The sequence below is a fragment of the Bidens hawaiensis genome, unplaced genomic scaffold (genome assembly GCF_021521415.1).
Source record: "Bidens hawaiensis isolate Kalapana, Puna unplaced genomic scaffold, B.hawaiensis_p1.1 tig00014466_1, whole genome shotgun sequence".
Lineage (NCBI taxonomy): Eukaryota > Viridiplantae > Streptophyta > Magnoliopsida > Asterales > Asteraceae > Bidens > Bidens hawaiensis.
This window is the reverse complement of record NW_027492259.1, coordinates 612,741-630,641: the sequence shown is the minus strand read 5'-3', so window position 1 is coordinate 630,641 and position 17,901 is coordinate 612,741. Positions and strand designations below refer to the sequence as shown.

The window sequence follows — 17,901 nt, the reverse complement described above, 5'->3', positions numbered from 1 at the left end:
GATTTAGACAATATAATCTGACCAGAGTAAGACGACGAAACTATTCAAGGAGTGCGTTGACGCTAAACACGAGAAAACCATCTTTAAAGAAAAAGAATTTAATTGTGGTAAAGAAAAAACAGGTAGTCGTTCCGTTGGTAGGCCACATGCTTTGGCTTTACCCTTTAAAAGCTAGCCAACTCACTCACTCACTCACTCACTCACTCACTCACTCGGTTAAACAAACTTAAACGCTACACCCAACGCAACGAAAAACAAAACTCAAATCCTTCAACCTCCATCTCATTTCATGGAGCTTCATTTACCGACGGTTATTAACCACCACAACTATCATAACCTTCTTATTACCGCCGTTGCGTTGCTATTAGGCTTCAATCTGTTGTACATTTTGCGGTCGAACGTCAAACGGCGTCGTAAATCGAAGGAGATTGACCAGAAATTGAGTGCCGGTGGATTGCACTTGACGGAGACTGACGGAACTACTGACGTCATTATCGTTGGAGCCGGTGTTGCCGGTGCTGCTCTCGCTTGTACTCTCGCGAAGGTTCGGCTGATTCTACTTGTACATCTTAACAGAAACATTATTGCTTCTACGGCTCTAATTAAGCGCACACATGTCGGATTCGATAGAAATGAAATTAATATGCTGAACGTACAAATAATGAGATTAATTATTGTTATTAGTATTAGTTTGAACTAGATTAATTACGTTACGGAAAATGAAATAATTAAGCTAATGTTATTTGTATACAGATGCCGATCCGGTACAAATGAGATTAATCTGCTAATCGTATGAATAACTAGATTAATTATTATTATTATTATTATTATTATTATTATTATTATTATATAGTTTTGAACTAGATTAATTACATTACGAAAAATGAAATAATTAAGCTAGTGTTATTTGTGCGCTTCTCACGCGAGGAGTTAGTTGTGTTTGATCTAATTAGGCATACTGATGTCGATACGGTACAAATGAGATTAATCTAGTAATCGTACGAATAACTAGATTAATTATTATTATTATTATTATTATTATTATTATTATTATTATTATATAGTTTTGAACTAGATTAATTACATTATGAAAAATGAAATAATTAGCCTAGTTGTTATTTGTGCGCGCTGCTCATGCTAAAAGTTGTTTGTATTTGATCCTGACTCTAGGTACGTATGTATATGTAGTTAAAGTTATATAGTTTCTAACGTAAGGATTTGTATGCGATTTTGGCGTCTCGCTTTCGCACCATTGCACTTTTAGTTTCATGTTTAACCTAGAGAATTGAATTATGTTCGGTATGAATGTATGATTAGGTATCTTTCATTTTCATTAGTTGTGTATGGATACAAATGGATTATTGGGAGTTTTTTCAGCATAGATATTTTTTTTAATGAGAAAATGCATTGCTGATAGTATATTATAAGCTAGATGTACCAAAAGAAGCCTAATATGACAAAGCTAAGCTTATATAGGATAGGATTTTAAGATGCGTAAAATTTTCTACTGGTGCATTTGAGTTATCTAAATTTTAAAGTGTTCGATGTAGATGTCGAGCACTTGACTTGATTATATAAATTGTTTGTAAGTAAAATGCTGAAATTCCTGATTGCATAAAAAAGCAGCTTCTAAGGTCAACTGTTACTGTTTGATTAGAACAAGACAAAAGTTGTTAATAAAGAAGATTCAAATCCACTTTAATATGATATTCAAAGTTTCAAATTTCAAACCAACTGATCTTATTTATTCCTTTTGAGTAGAAAGTGGATTCCAGTATATTTCCATTATACAAAGTTGTATATGCATATCATGGATACATACTCTTTTTGGCTAATTTCAACATCAATGACTGTCCCACTATACTTACGGATTTCTTATCTTAAACAGGATGGACGCAGAGTGCATGTAATTGAAAGGGACTTAACTGAGCCTGACCGAATCGTGGGTGAACTTTTACAGCCCGGTGGTTATCTAAAACTGATCGAGTTGGGTCTTGAGGGTAAGATTCCAATAATTTCCTAATCAGTAATCACAATCTTTAATTTGAAAGTGTCATGTCAGTCATATCATATCAGTGACATCTTTTTCTATACTCTCTATTGCAGATTGTGTGGATGGAATTGAAGCTCAAGAAGTTTTTGGTTATGCAATTTATATGGATGGTAGAAACACAAAACTATCCTATCCTTTGGAAAAATTCGAGTCTGATATATCTGGAAGAAGCTTTCACAACAGGCGGTTCATTCAACGAATGAGGGAGAAAGCTGCATCTCTTCCAAAGTATAGTTTCTTTCTTATATTTTCAATCAAGATGCATTTCAATATCAAGTTTACTGATCAAAGCCTTTGGGTAATTTGGTAATATTAACTTACCAGTGTTAAACTAGAACAAGGGACTGTAACTTCATTACTTGAGGAAAATGGAAAAGTTAAAGGAGATCATTACAAGACCAAAGACGGGCAGATAATGACCACACATGCGCCTCTCACTATTGTCTGTGACGGCTGTTTTTCTAATCTGCGTCGCGCTCTCTGCAAGCCTAAGGTATATTTACATGTCACTTTATTTATCACTTACTTTTCCTTTAAATAAGTTTGAATCTGTTTGTTGCAAAGGAGACTCTAGAGAAACCTAACTTGGGCCTACATGCCATAAACTAATAAACCCTAATAATAACTAGTAATAATTATAATTAACAACTAAACATTTATATAACAGGTAGAAGTACCTTCTTCCTTTGTGGGCCTGGTTTTGGAGAATATTGATCTTCCATATGCAAACCATGGACACGTTATCCTCGCGGACCCGTCACCGATCTTGTTTTATCCCATTAGTAACACCGAGGTTCGTTGTTTAGTTGATGTCCCGGGACAAAAGGTACCTTCCATTGCCAGTGGTGAAATGGCCAAATATCTCAAAACAATTATTGCTCCACAGGTATTAATTAATAATTTGCTAATAATAATGCGTGTTATGATTAAGTGATTAACCAATATATGCTAAAATTAAAAAAAAAAAAAAACTTTCAGATTCCACATGAGCTATATGACGCATTTGTAGCAGCAGTAGATAAAGGAAATATAAGAACAATGCCAAACCGAAGCATGCCGGCTGATCCTCAGCCGACTCCAGGTGCACTTTTAATGGGAGATGCATTTAATATGCGACACCCGTTAACCGGAGGAGGGATGACAGTTGCTTTGTCAGATATTGTCTTACTTCGTGACCTTCTTAGACCGCTACGTGATCTTAACGATGCAACTGCACTTGGAAATTATCTTGAGTGCTTCTACACACTTAGAAAGGCAGGCCAATAGAAGATTTGACTAATATTAATGTATTATTCAACGAGCTGAGCCTGAGCTTAGGTTTAAGACACATAAGCTCGGGTTCAGCCCGTTTTACTTGAAAGAGCTCAACTTAGCTCTATATCTAAATTATTGCGAGAACAAAAGAACAAACATAAAATGGTTTAACTTTCTCTATCAATGGTTCATATCTTTAAAAAATTTTACTTCTTACATACAAATGTGTATGTTATATACATAAAAAAAACCATTAAACTAAAATTTTCATATGTTTTTTACCTTTAAACATAAACATACACATGTATGGGTTATGTGTAGGTTCTATAAATAAACGAATTTTGTTTATATTTATTAGAATGTTAAAATAGATAAATAAGCATTATTTTTTCGAACAACATTTTTAAATATTGAAAACATGAATTATTCATTTCTTCTTTCTGATCTCGCAAAAACATATCGTCTGCCTAAAACCCTCTCCATATATAACATGTATTTATTGTAATAAATAAAATTATTATACTTTTATGAATATACAGGCTTGTTTAGGCTCACGACTTCCATCTTTCGGGGTTTACTAAATGCGCTCTAACTAAATACTGTTTCTTTTTCATTGTAGCCGGTGTCGTCTACAATAAACACGTTAGCAGGCGCTCTATACAAGGTCTTTTGCGCATCACCCGATCCAGCCCGAAAAGAAATGCGTAGCGCATGTTTCGATTATCTAAGCCTCGGAGGCATGTGCTCAGAGGGACCAATATCTTTACTCTCGGGACTCAACCTGCGCCCACTAGTCCTATTTCTACATTTCTTTGCCGTGGCTATTTACGGTGTCGGCCGTTTGCTCATCCCGTTCCCATCACCAAAACGCCTTTGGCTCGGTGCTCGTCTCATCTCGGTTAGTATCTAAATAAACTCTAAGGGCGCGTTCGTTTCATTGAATGGAATGAAATTGGAATTGGAATTGGAAGGAATTGGATTCGGAATTTGAACATTCCAATAGGAATTGGAATTTGAAGGTATTGAAATCCAATTCCATTCTTGATGTGTTCGTTTGACAAATGAATTGGAATCGAGTTTTTTTTTTTTACGAGGATAACGGCTGAAACATTTTAGTTTTTTTGTTTTTTATTTATTTTTTGTGTCATGATTTTTTTTATTATTTTTTAGGGGTTTTCAATTAAGATCAAAAACCCCTCAAAAAAAAAATATTGAAAAATAATAATAAAAAATTCATAACTCAGAATATAAATCGAAAACAAAAAAAGTAAAAAAACTAAAATGTTTTATTCGTTGTTCTCGTTAAAAAAAAACTCGAGAAAAGATTCCAACAAATTCACTTGAAATTCTCCACATCCGGAATCCCTTTATTTAAAGGAATTTGAAGAAATTGAATTCTAATTCCAATTCCATGACAACCTAACACACCAAAATGGAATTAAGATTCCAATTTCAACAAAACGAGCACATCATGTCATGTGATTTTAATTCCAATTCCTTTGAATTCCCACGAATTATGTGAAACGAACGCGCCCTAAATGTATGTTTCATATGTTGACATGTGATTTTAATTTTTAAAATATATGAAATTTTGTAGGGTGCATCAGGGATTATCTTTCCAATTATAAAATCAGAAGGGGTTAGACAAATGTTCTTCCCTGTAACAGTTCCAGCATACTACAAAGGCCGTCAAGTTGTGTCACAATAACAGGTTGTAATGTTGGATATTGTTGTGGCTAATTGAATTGTTTTTTAATGTTGTGAGAGGTTTTATTGGCGCATAGACATTGCGCGTTGGGTTCTCCACGTGCTTGATTTGTGGTGGTGTACAATATGGACAGTTGGACTGGACCACACTCTTTAATGTGCAACTTGCAACAATATAGTTGTAATGAATGCTACTTCTCACCAATTAATTTGGGGTTTCTATTTATTAGTGAACTTGATTTTGAATTTTTATAGATAAAAATTCAAAATCAAGTTCACTAATAAATAGAAACCCCAAAAATTCAACTGCGCACAACTCATCTAATGTATTTAAACATGTCAAACACATTTGCAGGTAGTAATTAAGTTATAAATATGCTAATCGGATTTGTATGTTGTAAAAATGGGTTGACTTGTTAAACTAAATAGGTTGAATGAAATACTTTTAGATTTTCCGTGTCAGTGCCATCTACAGCTTATGCAGAGGAGATTTGTGAGAATGATGGAAAAGACAATTTTTGTGGAGGTTGAGGTGGAGATAGGGTGCAAACGAGCCGAGCTGCTAGCGAGCTACTCGAGATCGGCTCATTAAAAAGCTTGATCGAGCCGAGCTTAATCGAGCCTGAGCCCGAGCTTCACTTATCGAGCTAGAGCCAGCTCGCGAGCCTAAACGAGCCTGGCATTTATATAATTTTTTAAAAAATATATTTAATAATTATTAATTAATATATATAATGTTATGAAAAACAAATAAAAATAACTAAAAATAATATATACTATTTTGTACATAAAATTATAACAGAAAAAATATATAAAAATAAATATAATTATATAAAAAATAATTGATAAATAGTAAACGAGCTGAGCCTGAGTCGAGCTCAAGCTTCAAAATCTATTCTCGAGTCGAGCTCGAGCTTTGAAAATAGAGCTCGAACTCGAGCTCTGTATAAGTTAAACGAGTCAAGCTCGGGCTTAGCTCGGCTTGTTTGCACCCCTAGGTGGAGACCATCTATCCTAGAAGATTATTTCTCATGGATGGTGAAGAGTGGTGGTTAGTGGGTCCAGTATATTGGTGATATGAAAATTATGAGGTTGTTTGTGGAACGAATGAATATGTTATTGTTGTAGGTAAAAAGTGTTTGTGGAAAACATGAATGAAAAGTTAATGTGACATGCTGACTAGACTATTTGTGAAGAAAATTACCTTGAACCTAATTATTTTCGTGTCGTATTTCTGATCATCCATAAATTGTCACCTCCGATTAGAATATATTAAGAACCGACTTGTTTTTATTTTGGCGAGTGACCGCTCATTGCTAAATTATATTAAAAAAAGAGTTTTTTTATTGAGCTTTAAATTTTATATCATAATGTTTAAATGCTACACTTAACTATAAACATTACATTTAGAACATAATAGTATATTAAATTGTTATATGCAATAATCATTTTAGTAATTTAAAGTTTAATACATTTTTAAAAAAGAAAAATAACTAGGTAAAGAAATCAAAATCTTTTAAGGGCATCCAAAGTCAGTTGAGTGTCCCCTCAAAACTTCAAAAACACTCTCCTCTATACTTATTTAGGGGTTTTCTAGAGACATCCCCACTTTTGCAAAAAACACCTACCAATACGCTCCTTATAGGGCTATACGAGGCGTATTGGGTCTCGTATAGCCCCCGTATAGTGCTATACGAGGCGTATAGGGGACCCAATGTCACACCCCGTTAAGCGGTTTGCGGAAGCGTAAAACGGTAATGTAACAGATACAACTGGTAAAGTATATTGTTCATAAAGAAACATTACTAACTAATTTACAATAGATTACATTGTTCTAACTTCTTTTACAAACTAGGTCTCGCAATCAAAACTAGTTTGTCTAGTGCTTCACTTTTAACTTGAATGCATGTACCAGATTTCATAGCATCGATCACAACTCAAACAGATAGCACATAAGCACTTTATTCCACGTTTCTGAATACCTGAAAAACACGTTAAAATAGGTCAACTACAAATAGTTGGTGAGTTTCATAAGTTTTAACGAAATCAGTTCTGCGTACCACACAGTTGTAGCTTGTAGGTACATGCGTATGTAAGAAAATGTAATTACGTTTATATATGTGTATCTGTATCTTTGTATGCACATATATATATGTGTATAAGTTTATAATAAAATTTGAAATTACGATAAAATCGTGACTGTTCGTTCGTAATACGTGCCTTCGTTTTCCGCGTAATATCAACCATTGTGGCTCCCCCTTCCGCCCACAACGGTTTCCCGTAAATTCAACCACTATGGCCCCTTTCCACCCACAATAGTTCCACGTAAACTTAAACATTACACTGTATATACACAAATAATTAGTATTTTCTACACACAATATTTCCTACATCTGTTCACATAATGCGTATACATAGATATTTATATATTTATATATATATATATATATATATATATATATATATATATACATACACACACAAATGTAGTATTTATCATGTATCACCAATCACCGTGGCCCCCTTTTCGCCCACAACATTTATAATCACAATATTTTCTTGACACTCATATCATAATCAAGTTAGTTTGTTCAATAAGTTGCAGCAGAACTTGGCTCATAGGCCATCCTCAACTTTAGTTTACAAGTTGTAGCAGAGCTTGACTCATAGGCCATACTCAACTTTAGTTTACAAGTTGCAGCAGAGCTTGACTCATAGGCCATACTCAACTTTAGTGTATAAGTTGCAACAGAACTTGGCTCATAGGCCATACTCAACTTTGGTTTATAAGTTGCAGCAGAACTTGGCTCATAGGCCATACTCAACTTTAGTTTATTACTATTGTGGTTCCCCTTCCGCCCACTATAGTCCCGTGATCATCACAGACCACGTTATCCCCATGGCCATTATAGACCACGTTATTTCCCCAACCTGTGGTGTTTAGCATTATATAGCGTATTTGTATAAACAGGTTGTCACGTGTGATTTCATTATGTTTTGACATTCGTAGTATTTCCATTTAATATATCAATCATGATAATAATCACCTTTCATCAACACGTAGTTTATCATTATGCTTGTAGGGACTTTTCATATATGAAGGTTCAGGTACTTTGCGTTCTGAACCGTTTTCAGATAGATAATGCATATAAACATGCTTTTCACCCCAAAAGTTCTTAAAACAGTTTAAAGGGTGGGGTCATGAAACTCGCCGTTTTGAAGGCACTCGTGAGGTCAGCTCGGGGCCCGTTTCCTTTGCTATCACTTAGTCCCTATAGTTAATATTATAATAATATTAATATTTTAATATTATTATAATCTTTATACTAAGCTGGCCTGTATAGCTAATCTGGGTGTGGCTGTAATACCCAGAAAGTGTCAACATGTTTAGATTTTGATGTTGTTCAATGTCTGATATTTAAAATCGAACTTGGCTCAGTTTCCCCGTTTCACCAGCTGGGCCAAGTTGCTCGTTTATGCGTTTAGAAAACAGTTATGGGGAAATAAACTTGGGTAAACGTGTTGTTTGGTAAAATGATTATGTTATAAAGAAAGATTACGTATTATTCACCACTAGGCTCGTTTCCGTTTTTTCAGTTTGATTTGGAGAAAAACGCGCACAATCTATCCAAATTGTCCGGATTTCTCACAAAAAATTCGTTTTTACATAATTAATCCGAAATTATGCTTTTTGATCACTCTTGATGTTCTGATATTCTAACAAGTTCGTTAATCACAAACTTGTCGGTTTTCGTCAGAATTAAACTTGTTTAATCTTCAAATTAGCATAATTAATTATCCGTTAAACATTAGATCATGAAATTTAGTCATTTATCAATTAAAATATGTAAATTTTTATAAAAATATTTCTGGAATTTTTACTGACTTATAAATTTATAAAAAAATCATTTTATGTGCTATAATTAGCCCGAAAATCATCCGTTTATACCAAATGATTTCCGAAAAATCCGCCAAAATTCCTGAGTGACCAAAACACTTCCCAAAATAATCTGTAGAAATTCCAGAATCTAACAATTTGCCAAATATCATTTACGAGCCAAAAAACGACTATGAAAATCCGAATGAACGCAAATGCATAAGACATACCTAGGTTTTTCCAAATGACCTAAAATTTTATATGTAATAATAATATACCAAATATGAGTTCCCCAAAAAATTTCATAATTTTTCAAATATTTTAACTATTTTTCCCAAATAAACGCCCTAATTCAGTAATAAATTCTCCAAATATTCTTGGATTATCGAAAAATTACCAAATTTGAACAGGGACTCAATGATATGGTCCCTGATGTCCTTGAAAAATTTCATGACCTAAAAATATGCACATCATAATCGAATCCTAAACAGCCCGTAATCGAACATTTCGGCATTACCTTTGCGGTTTTCGTCCGATTTCACTCTCTTAATCCAATTTCCGGCTTCTCGTGCTTCTATATAAGCTAAGTACAAGTCCTATATCACAAACCAAGCATGTATCATCAAGAGACCAGCCATGAAAGTTAGGGTTTCGGTTAGGGTTCTAAACCGAGCTTTTGAACCGTAAAAACGTCGTTTAAACCCTCTAATCCGTGTTTATGGCCAAAAGAACTATCAAACCAAGTTACCAACCATGTGTATGATCAAAACATGTTTTTGGACCATTTTTAGGATTTTTGCATGGTTAATAATAATTTTTGGTAATCAAACTATGTTTATATGAAATCAACAAGTTTAAACATGGTTTATATGATCAAAATTTTGAAGTTTACCTTGCAAGTTGTGTGTGTGTGTGTGTGCAGGTCCAGACTTCATAAGCTTTTGGAAGGATAAGAATGAGAAAATTTCATGAAACAAGTTAAAGTGTGAAAGAATAAAAAGGTGGGGGTTTTACCCCTTTTGCGTCCGCAAGAGAAAAGAAAAGGGGCCCATGGCCTCTTTTGTCCAATTGCCTAGTTTTGTGTGCCCAGAAGTGAAAAGCCAAGTCCAAATTTAATTCGGGTTCGGTTTTTGGCATGAAAATCTTATCGGGTACGACAAACAGTGCGAAAACGAGTGTTTTTCGGCTAATTTATTGTAAATTTATAAAAACATAGTATATGTTTGTAAAATTCGAAAATATTTTCGTGGATCGCTTAAAACATTTCAAATAAGTGTTTGGTAAGTCTTTTTCGGCTTAACGGATGATACAATGCTTGGTTTGTAACTATCTTTCGCGTTTAAATCTATAGCGGGTAGTTAAACGGGCATGTTTTCGTTTAACTAGTTTGCTATCATACTAAGGCCTTAATATCAATATGTTGGCTTATAATAGACATATATCACTTATAGATGCCCCCCCAGGATATCCGCGTCATAACCAGACCCGTTCGCTAATCGTTCGTCGTTACGTAATAAGCGTTTATTTGTTTAATCGGTAAATATTTAATGAGGTGTACCTGGTTTTGTCTCAAATGTCACACCTAATACGCCCCGTATAGCACTATACGAGGCGTATTGATGGGTGTATGGGCGTCCCTAGTAGGACCCCAAAACCGGCTGGTGTTCCTCAGCAAAATCAATGTTCTCTTCTCTACATTATGCCTCTGATACGAACCCAATTCCCGTCTTTGATTCAAACACCAACTTGTTAAAATAGGAGTGGCGGGAACAATTTATTAGTTTGTTAACCGTTCGTGTTAGTATTAGTACTTGTATGTTCAACTGTTTTAGTGGTCAATGTTTATGTTATCAAATTAGGTTTTAATCCTTGTAATTGGAGATCTAGCATATCTCGAATGCGACTATTTATCTTAATTTCAATACTTCGGATTATGCCTCCAAAGCACCACAAAACCAACTATGGGAGAGATGATCTTAATAATTTTAAAAAAAGAAAAGAAAAAAAGGAAAACATTATACATGAAAAACTTGAACGGGTATATTTAAATAGTAGATAATCTTGGTGCGTGTTTGTAAAATAGATATGCGTTGGTAAAATGTTTGCTAGACCTGCATCTTTCTAAAGACATGGTTGAAGATAGGATTCTTGAAAACGTAGAATTAAAGTTAATGATTTAAAAAAAAATATGTAGTCTTTGGGTTAGAAATATCTCTTAGAGCTTCTTTTTACCTTCTTTTGTCATTTAACAATATGATATTTTCTTTTCATATGCTAATACTTTTCAAGTACCTAGTTGTGTACCTACATTTTTAATGCTAAGTAATAAAATATTTTAATATTATTTTGAATTATTATGGTATACCTTTATAATTTGTTACTATTATCACCATTTTTATTTATCATTATTACTATTACTACTATGATTAAATATTTTAATTTGTTGTTTTTCTCTGATGTTTAGAGGTTTAATGTTGAATTTTGTCATCCTTTAATATTGTCTTATTTAAATGATTTTTTGAGCTCGGGGCTTTCTGGAAGCGTCATCTTTATTTTTTCGGATAGAGATACGGTTTGCTATCCTACCCTCCCCAGACCATGCTTATAGCTTTGCTATGAGCAGGATTTTACTGATTATGGTAATCTATAAAACGTTTTAAAAGAAAAAAAAATGCACATCTTAACCTACCTCTATTAAAAACCATATTCTTGGATGTGGTTTTGGCAGATTTATGGCAAGATACAATATTCACATGAAGTCCATTAAGTTTGAGCTCAGTCAGTTGCGACTCAAGGTTGGATTCAGTTGCATGAAACTCTCTTCTAACACCATTGCCAGGATTAAAGTCAGATACGCGAGTTTTGACAGATTGTCATCAAATTCCAAGAATATGTAGACAAAACACAATCGGCAATGACATAGTTCGTATCATCCAACGTTTATATCAGTTGATAACATGTATATACTGAAATGGAAAAGATATCGTTGGTGACATCAGATAGAGTTCAAACCCTCTTGAATCTTATGCTACCATGTATGTATACACATATTGCATATGGTGATTCCTAAACCCTCATACTCAAATATAAAATCACATATTTACAAAAACATTATACCAAACCTTGAGGTAGCTTTAAGAAGTAAAGTTTTTATAGAAATCAGTGAAGTTTTGTCCCTAGTACCAGTACTGTCAGAGCATTTCAAACCAGTACCAGACAAAACAAAGAACGACGAATCTCTTCATGATAAACAAATCTTATGTCTCCAAAAGATGCTATGTTCTTGCTACCTTCAGATAGTCCCAAATCGGCGGCCTCTTTACCATTCTGTATAAATAGGCTATTGTTCGGAACCAGTGCTAATTGACCGCTAGTAGTTGTTTTCATCTTTTCAATATCAATACCATTTCGTTTCAGTATTTTTAACGACACAAGCACCAAAGTGATACAGTCAATACAACATTCAGTTCATGCTTCCACTCGTTTTAGGTATCGGTATCCAGAAATCACAGGTTATCCTTTGCGGCCTCCAGGTTCATAAGGTAGAAAACATTTTCTTTAAAATGGGGAACTCACCCTTGTTTAATGGCATTCGAATGCGTTAAAACGGCACACAAACTAAGAACCTAGTCACCACATTCGCGCCATGACTTTTGTATGCAACTAATAGCCACCATTATATTATTTGATGAGATGTCACCAGTTGCATAAAATGAAAAATTTTCATGTCACAAGTAAAACAAGACTAGAGTCTACATGAACCACAAAACATAATCAAACCACATTCACTTTAAAATCAGTAAATCAAAACGAAGTTTTTTTTTGCAAAACCTAATAAGTAATAAGCTCCTTATACGCCGGTAAACGCTTTCTTCCCTCCACTAGAAGATCCAGCTGGGATCACCTTCAACACGTTGAACCGCACAGTCTTGGACAATGGTCTGAACAAATATATATGTGCATTAAAATCCAAAATCGAATCAAGAACCAGATATTCTATACACACTAAAAGCACATTTGGTTAAATGAGCAGACCTGCACTGTCCAATAGTGACATGATCGCCTTCTTTCACACGAAAACATGGAGAAATGTGTGCTGGAATGTTCGAGTGCCTCTTCTCGTACCTGTGTAACAAAACAAAACATAGCATGAACGTTAAAAATTGCTAATCTCACTAGTTTTTTTTTTCATAAAGGTGTTGGTGAAGAAAATAATATCTACCAAAATGGGGAAAGATATTTAACCAAGAATGTGTTTTTCTTTATTTTTTAAGAATCTATTATAACTCTTCTCTTTTACTTTTCTTATCAAACAACCTATTAAATTAACATTTTTTCTTAAATCGAAGCTCACTATAATTTTTTTTACCAAACTTCATAAATGAAATAAGAATCATCTAAACACTGAAACGTTATCCTCAAGAAGATTTACAGGTGAGAGGCTTATAACAACTAAATAATCACATTCTACTTCACATGTCGTTTTTACAGTCGTCACAGAACCAAAAGCTGCACTCCTAACCCCACCACCAAACTAGCATAAGCAATATGAATAGTATTGGGTCCGTTTGAAATCCATATGGATTACACTAGTCTAGTGAGATTAATTGCAGTACTTGTGGACCCATGACAGCTACAAAAGCAATATAAGAAGAACAAAATGACTTGGCTGTTATAAACTTGCCATGTGTGAATCATCAAAAAATTAGGTTTTCATGTTGACTTGGTTTTATTGTATTCAAGTATTCATCATGGTTCAACTAAAGTAATAAAAAATTAAAAAGATGATGATTGCATAAAAATAACAAAGAATTATGATAGAATAGTTAAAATTAAAGAAAAATACAATTTCTATACCTGACCAGTAACTACGCTCTCAATGGAATTCTACTAAGTTCGTTTGTGTGTTTGTTATTTTAGCCAATATTTTAGACCATGAATCAGATTTCAATCAATGGTAACACGATCATGACCGTTCAAAAGCCAAAAAGGGTTACTTTGTTCCTAATTATTTTTTTATTTAATAGTTTTGTTTGAACCCGCCCCTGACAGAAAGTATATCAAAAACTACTATTAAAGATTTGAAAATTACCGTTGATACTTCTTGACATAGTGAAGATAGTCACGACGAACAATGATGGTCCTAACCATTTTTGCGCTGTGGCATGTACCCGCAAGAATACGTCCTCTAATTGACACGTCACCGGTAAAAGGGCATTTCTTGTCGATGTAAGTTCCTAATAGTAGTTAGAATGCAAAGCACGTTCAGTATCCTTCACCAAATAAAACCATAAAATGTAGCATCTATTATGAATATGTAAATAAATATTCCAACCCTAAAAGAGACTTTCTATGATTTCAAATATCTTAAAACATCAAAACTCATAAAAACACTTCATAGTTCTAAAAAAAATTCATAATCAAAAAACTAACGCAGATCTCAAAACATGTCTGCAAACATAACACCTATGAAAGTTAGCAGCATAACTATATGCAAAGGTTCAGACGGCACAAGATTGAAAGAAAGCCATTCATAAACACAAAAACAGAGCAGCAACAAATCAACAAACTCGTTACTTATTTTCCACTAATTCAATGAGTCTAAACTCCATTCACTGAGTTTTGCAGTCAAAACAGCAAACATTAAACATTTGAACATGAACAGCTTAAGAATCACTAGGAGTGCTAACAAGCCAAGCACCTCGTGAGCTACTCAAAGTCAGATCGATAAAAAGCTCAAAAAGAGCCAGCCTACAAAGGCACGAGCCTCAAATAAAACTCGTTTAGTCATCAAGCCCAAGCTAGAGCCTTGTATGGAAAGATTGTCAAGGCTTGTCCGGCCTAGTGCATTTCATATTTTTAATTATTTCGGATCTCCATGTATTAGTTTCAAACTGCATAGCCGAGCTTGAGCTAAAACTTGTCTTGTTTAAGGTACTACATACGAGCTCAAGCAAAGCTTAGGCTCGTGTAAGGTTTTTCTCAAAACATACAAAAATGATTAAAACTGTAGATAAATTAATAAACAAGCCAGGCTCAAAATCTCATGAATCAAAATGAGCGGAGCTACATCCGTATGAACCACTTAAAATAAGCTGAACAAAACAATGAATTATTGTTCAAAAGAACAAAATAACATGAACACCAATTATAAAAAAAATTGTTTAATAAACAATACCTTCAATAGCCTCTCTCGGTGTCTTGAATCCAAGACCAATACTCTTCCAGAATCTATTTCCACCTTTCCCAGGCCTGTTTCCTTTTCCACTCTTCTTCAAACTAATCCAATACAAAATCAAAAATCAGTTAACCACAATCAGAGATGCAAACAAGCCGATCCGCTCACTAGATACTCAAGCTTAAGTCTACAAAAAAAACTCTAAATGTTACAAGCGTTTTCAAGCTCGAGCCAATACACAAATAAAGCTAGTTTAGTTTTCCATCCCAAGCTCGAGCCTGTGTATTTTTATGTTTTAAATCCCTCGGACTTCTAAGGGGGTGTTTGACCTAGCTTTTATTTTTTGGCTTATGCTTATAATTTAAAGTGGCTTATAGCTTATTTTCTATTATTTGATAAGCTTCTTTTAAGTGTTTGGATTAGCTTATATTCTACAAGTTGATAATAAGTTGCTAAATCCACCATTCTTTAATTTGTTAAAATAATAAGTTGCTTTAATAATTATTAATCCACCATCATTTGAGGGCAAATGAGTAATTTGCACCTTAACACAAATAAGCTTTTTCAAATAAGCTAAAAAACCATCTTCAAATTAACTTACATAAGCTTAAAAAGCTAAAACAAACACCAAACTAAGCTAATTTTGTAAAAAAAAAAGCTAAAAAAGCTATAAGCATGGTTAAATAAGCTAGGCCAAACACCCCCTAAGTACTAATTTCATACTGCGCAGCCAAGTTCGAGCTGAGCTTTGGCTTGTAGGTACTACACGAGCTAAGGCCAAGCTTAGACTTGTTACAATCACCTACAAATTAATTAATAATAAATAATAAGCGAGCCCTCGTAAGTGAAAACGAGTTGAGCTGGAGCCTAGTCTAGCTCGGCTCAATTTGTTTACAGCCCTAGAATCTCACATAACCGTAACTAATCAATCAATCAATCAACATTACAAACAAACTCGATTAACATATTTCAATAATTTAATAAACAGAAACAGATGAATTATTATTATTATTATTATTATTATTATTATTATTATTATTATTATTATTATTACCATAAGAAGACCTTCGGTTGCTTCAAAAACGCCTTCTCCGTCTGTCAATTGAAACGGAAATTAAGAACAAAATGTTAAGATCTGAAAGAATATATATATATATATATGCACATGAATTTGAGAAATTGTGTAACCTGTTCAGCCATTGTTGCAGAGATCCTAGGGTTTCAGTTGCGGAGGCACAAAGAGAAGACAAGTAAGAATAAAACCCTAGAGTCATGCATTTTGTTTATGGACCTTATCAACTTAAAATGGGCCTAATGGGCTTTTTTCTGGATTGGATCGTTTTATGGGCTGGGCTTTTGGTTATTACATTTTGGGGAGGCGATTTGAAATTTTACACTTCGTTAACGTTCATTAGAGGTGAAAGAAAAAACGATTCCGAACCTGAACCCGTGGTTCCTCATAATAAGAGTACCTGGGATCCACAGAACCGGGTGCACCAATACCCGGTCAAGGCCCGACACGATCCTACCCGAAACATGACAAAAACTCGACAAAACCCGGTCAAATACCCGATCCGGTTCGTGAATTTTGTTGACCATAACCGGAACCAGTGCCTACTCGATTTTGGTTCATGAAAGTACCCGGTTTGTGAACCTATAGCATTCATTGTGCGGTAGTGGGCATTATAGGGATCCTGACCTGTGATTGGTCTCTCCCTTTCTTGTCGCGTGGTGTTCTGCCCTTTAGCACAATGCATCTTCCGTCATCTTCCGTTGAACTCTTTGGGTTGCTAAGTATTAAGTATTTCCTCCGCCGAGGATATGTCCCTCTCTGCGGAAGATATTCCGTGTATGCAGATGGTTATCTCTGCCTTGATATTCCGTGTATGCGGATGGTTATCTCTTCCATGGGGCGTAATCTTCTCCGAAGGAGGTTTTCGGCGTATGTGGAGCGTTTGCCTTTCCCTTGTATTATCATGTGGGTTATTTGGTACCCTATCTCAACAAGTCCCCCCAATCCATTGTTTCTTCCACGGTTCGTGTTTACGAGTGGAATATTGGACTTATATTTGTAAGATTTTTTGGTTGTCCTTCGTCGTTTAGCTATGGCGGTTATTTATGAGGATATTTCTGGAGTTAGCTTTTAACTATTTGCTTGGCAACTAGCTATGATGATGTCATCGCACGTATGGCACTGCCATTTAATTACTCCATGTGTTTTGTAGATGCTTCTGCATAACGGCGCATTTTTACTACTTCCCCGTTGATGGTCGGGTATTATGTTTATATCTTAATATGTTAATTGCACAGTTTTATTTAGTTTATTATGTGAACCATGGTACTTCAGATGTGTTCGTGTGTTTCAGGTCATTGGACATCTTCTATGTTTCAGGTGTGGACATCTTCTATGTGAACCATGGTACTTCAGATGTGTTCGTGTGTTTCAGGTCATTGGACATCTTCTATGTTTCAGGTCATTGGACGCTGAAGATACTAATTGAAGACATTTATAAGCATGCTTTGGAGTATTGGAAAGATCAAGTTCGATGCGCTCATGGTTGAGGGTTTAATAATAATAATAATAATAATAATAATAATAGTGACAAAACATAAATATGAAAATATGCTCATATTGGTTTTAAATATAGTTCTTAATATTATCATATAAATCTAATAATCATGAAATATGATTTAAATGAATACAATAAATTATCTGATGAGCCAATTAACATGAAATATGATTTAAATGAAATATGATTTAAATGATTTCATGTTCTCTTTGAAATGCAGTACAAGAATTGTTACGAGCCAATTAACTTTTCAGGTCACGTG

At 34.3% G+C, this 17,901-nt stretch overlaps 2 protein-coding genes across 2 annotated transcripts; one reads left to right on the top strand and one right to left on the bottom strand.

Annotated features, from left to right (window-relative positions):
- Positions 1 to 289: 289 nt before the first annotated feature.
- LOC143546810 (squalene monooxygenase SE1-like) lies at positions 290 to 5,062 on the top strand. Its single transcript, XM_077038392.1, has 8 exons — positions 290 to 544; positions 1,889 to 2,000; positions 2,107 to 2,281; positions 2,378 to 2,546; positions 2,721 to 2,939; positions 3,032 to 3,307; positions 3,927 to 4,205; positions 4,905 to 5,062. Exons 1-8 carry the CDS (start codon positions 290 to 292, stop codon positions 5,013 to 5,015), a joined length of 1,596 nt encoding a protein of 531 aa, XP_076894507.1. The 3' UTR covers positions 5,016 to 5,062.
- A 7,537-nt stretch (positions 5,063 to 12,599) lies between these two features.
- LOC143546809 (small ribosomal subunit protein uS17-like) lies at positions 12,600 to 16,317 on the bottom strand. Its single transcript, XM_077038391.1, has 6 exons — positions 16,258 to 16,317; positions 16,124 to 16,164; positions 15,070 to 15,170; positions 13,984 to 14,128; positions 12,927 to 13,016; positions 12,600 to 12,832 (listed from the first exon to the last, which is right to left on the bottom strand). Exons 1-6 carry the CDS (start codon positions 16,267 to 16,269, stop codon positions 12,742 to 12,744), a joined length of 480 nt encoding a protein of 159 aa, XP_076894506.1. The 5' UTR covers positions 16,270 to 16,317; the 3' UTR covers positions 12,600 to 12,741.
- Positions 16,318 to 17,901: the final 1,584 nt, after the last annotated feature.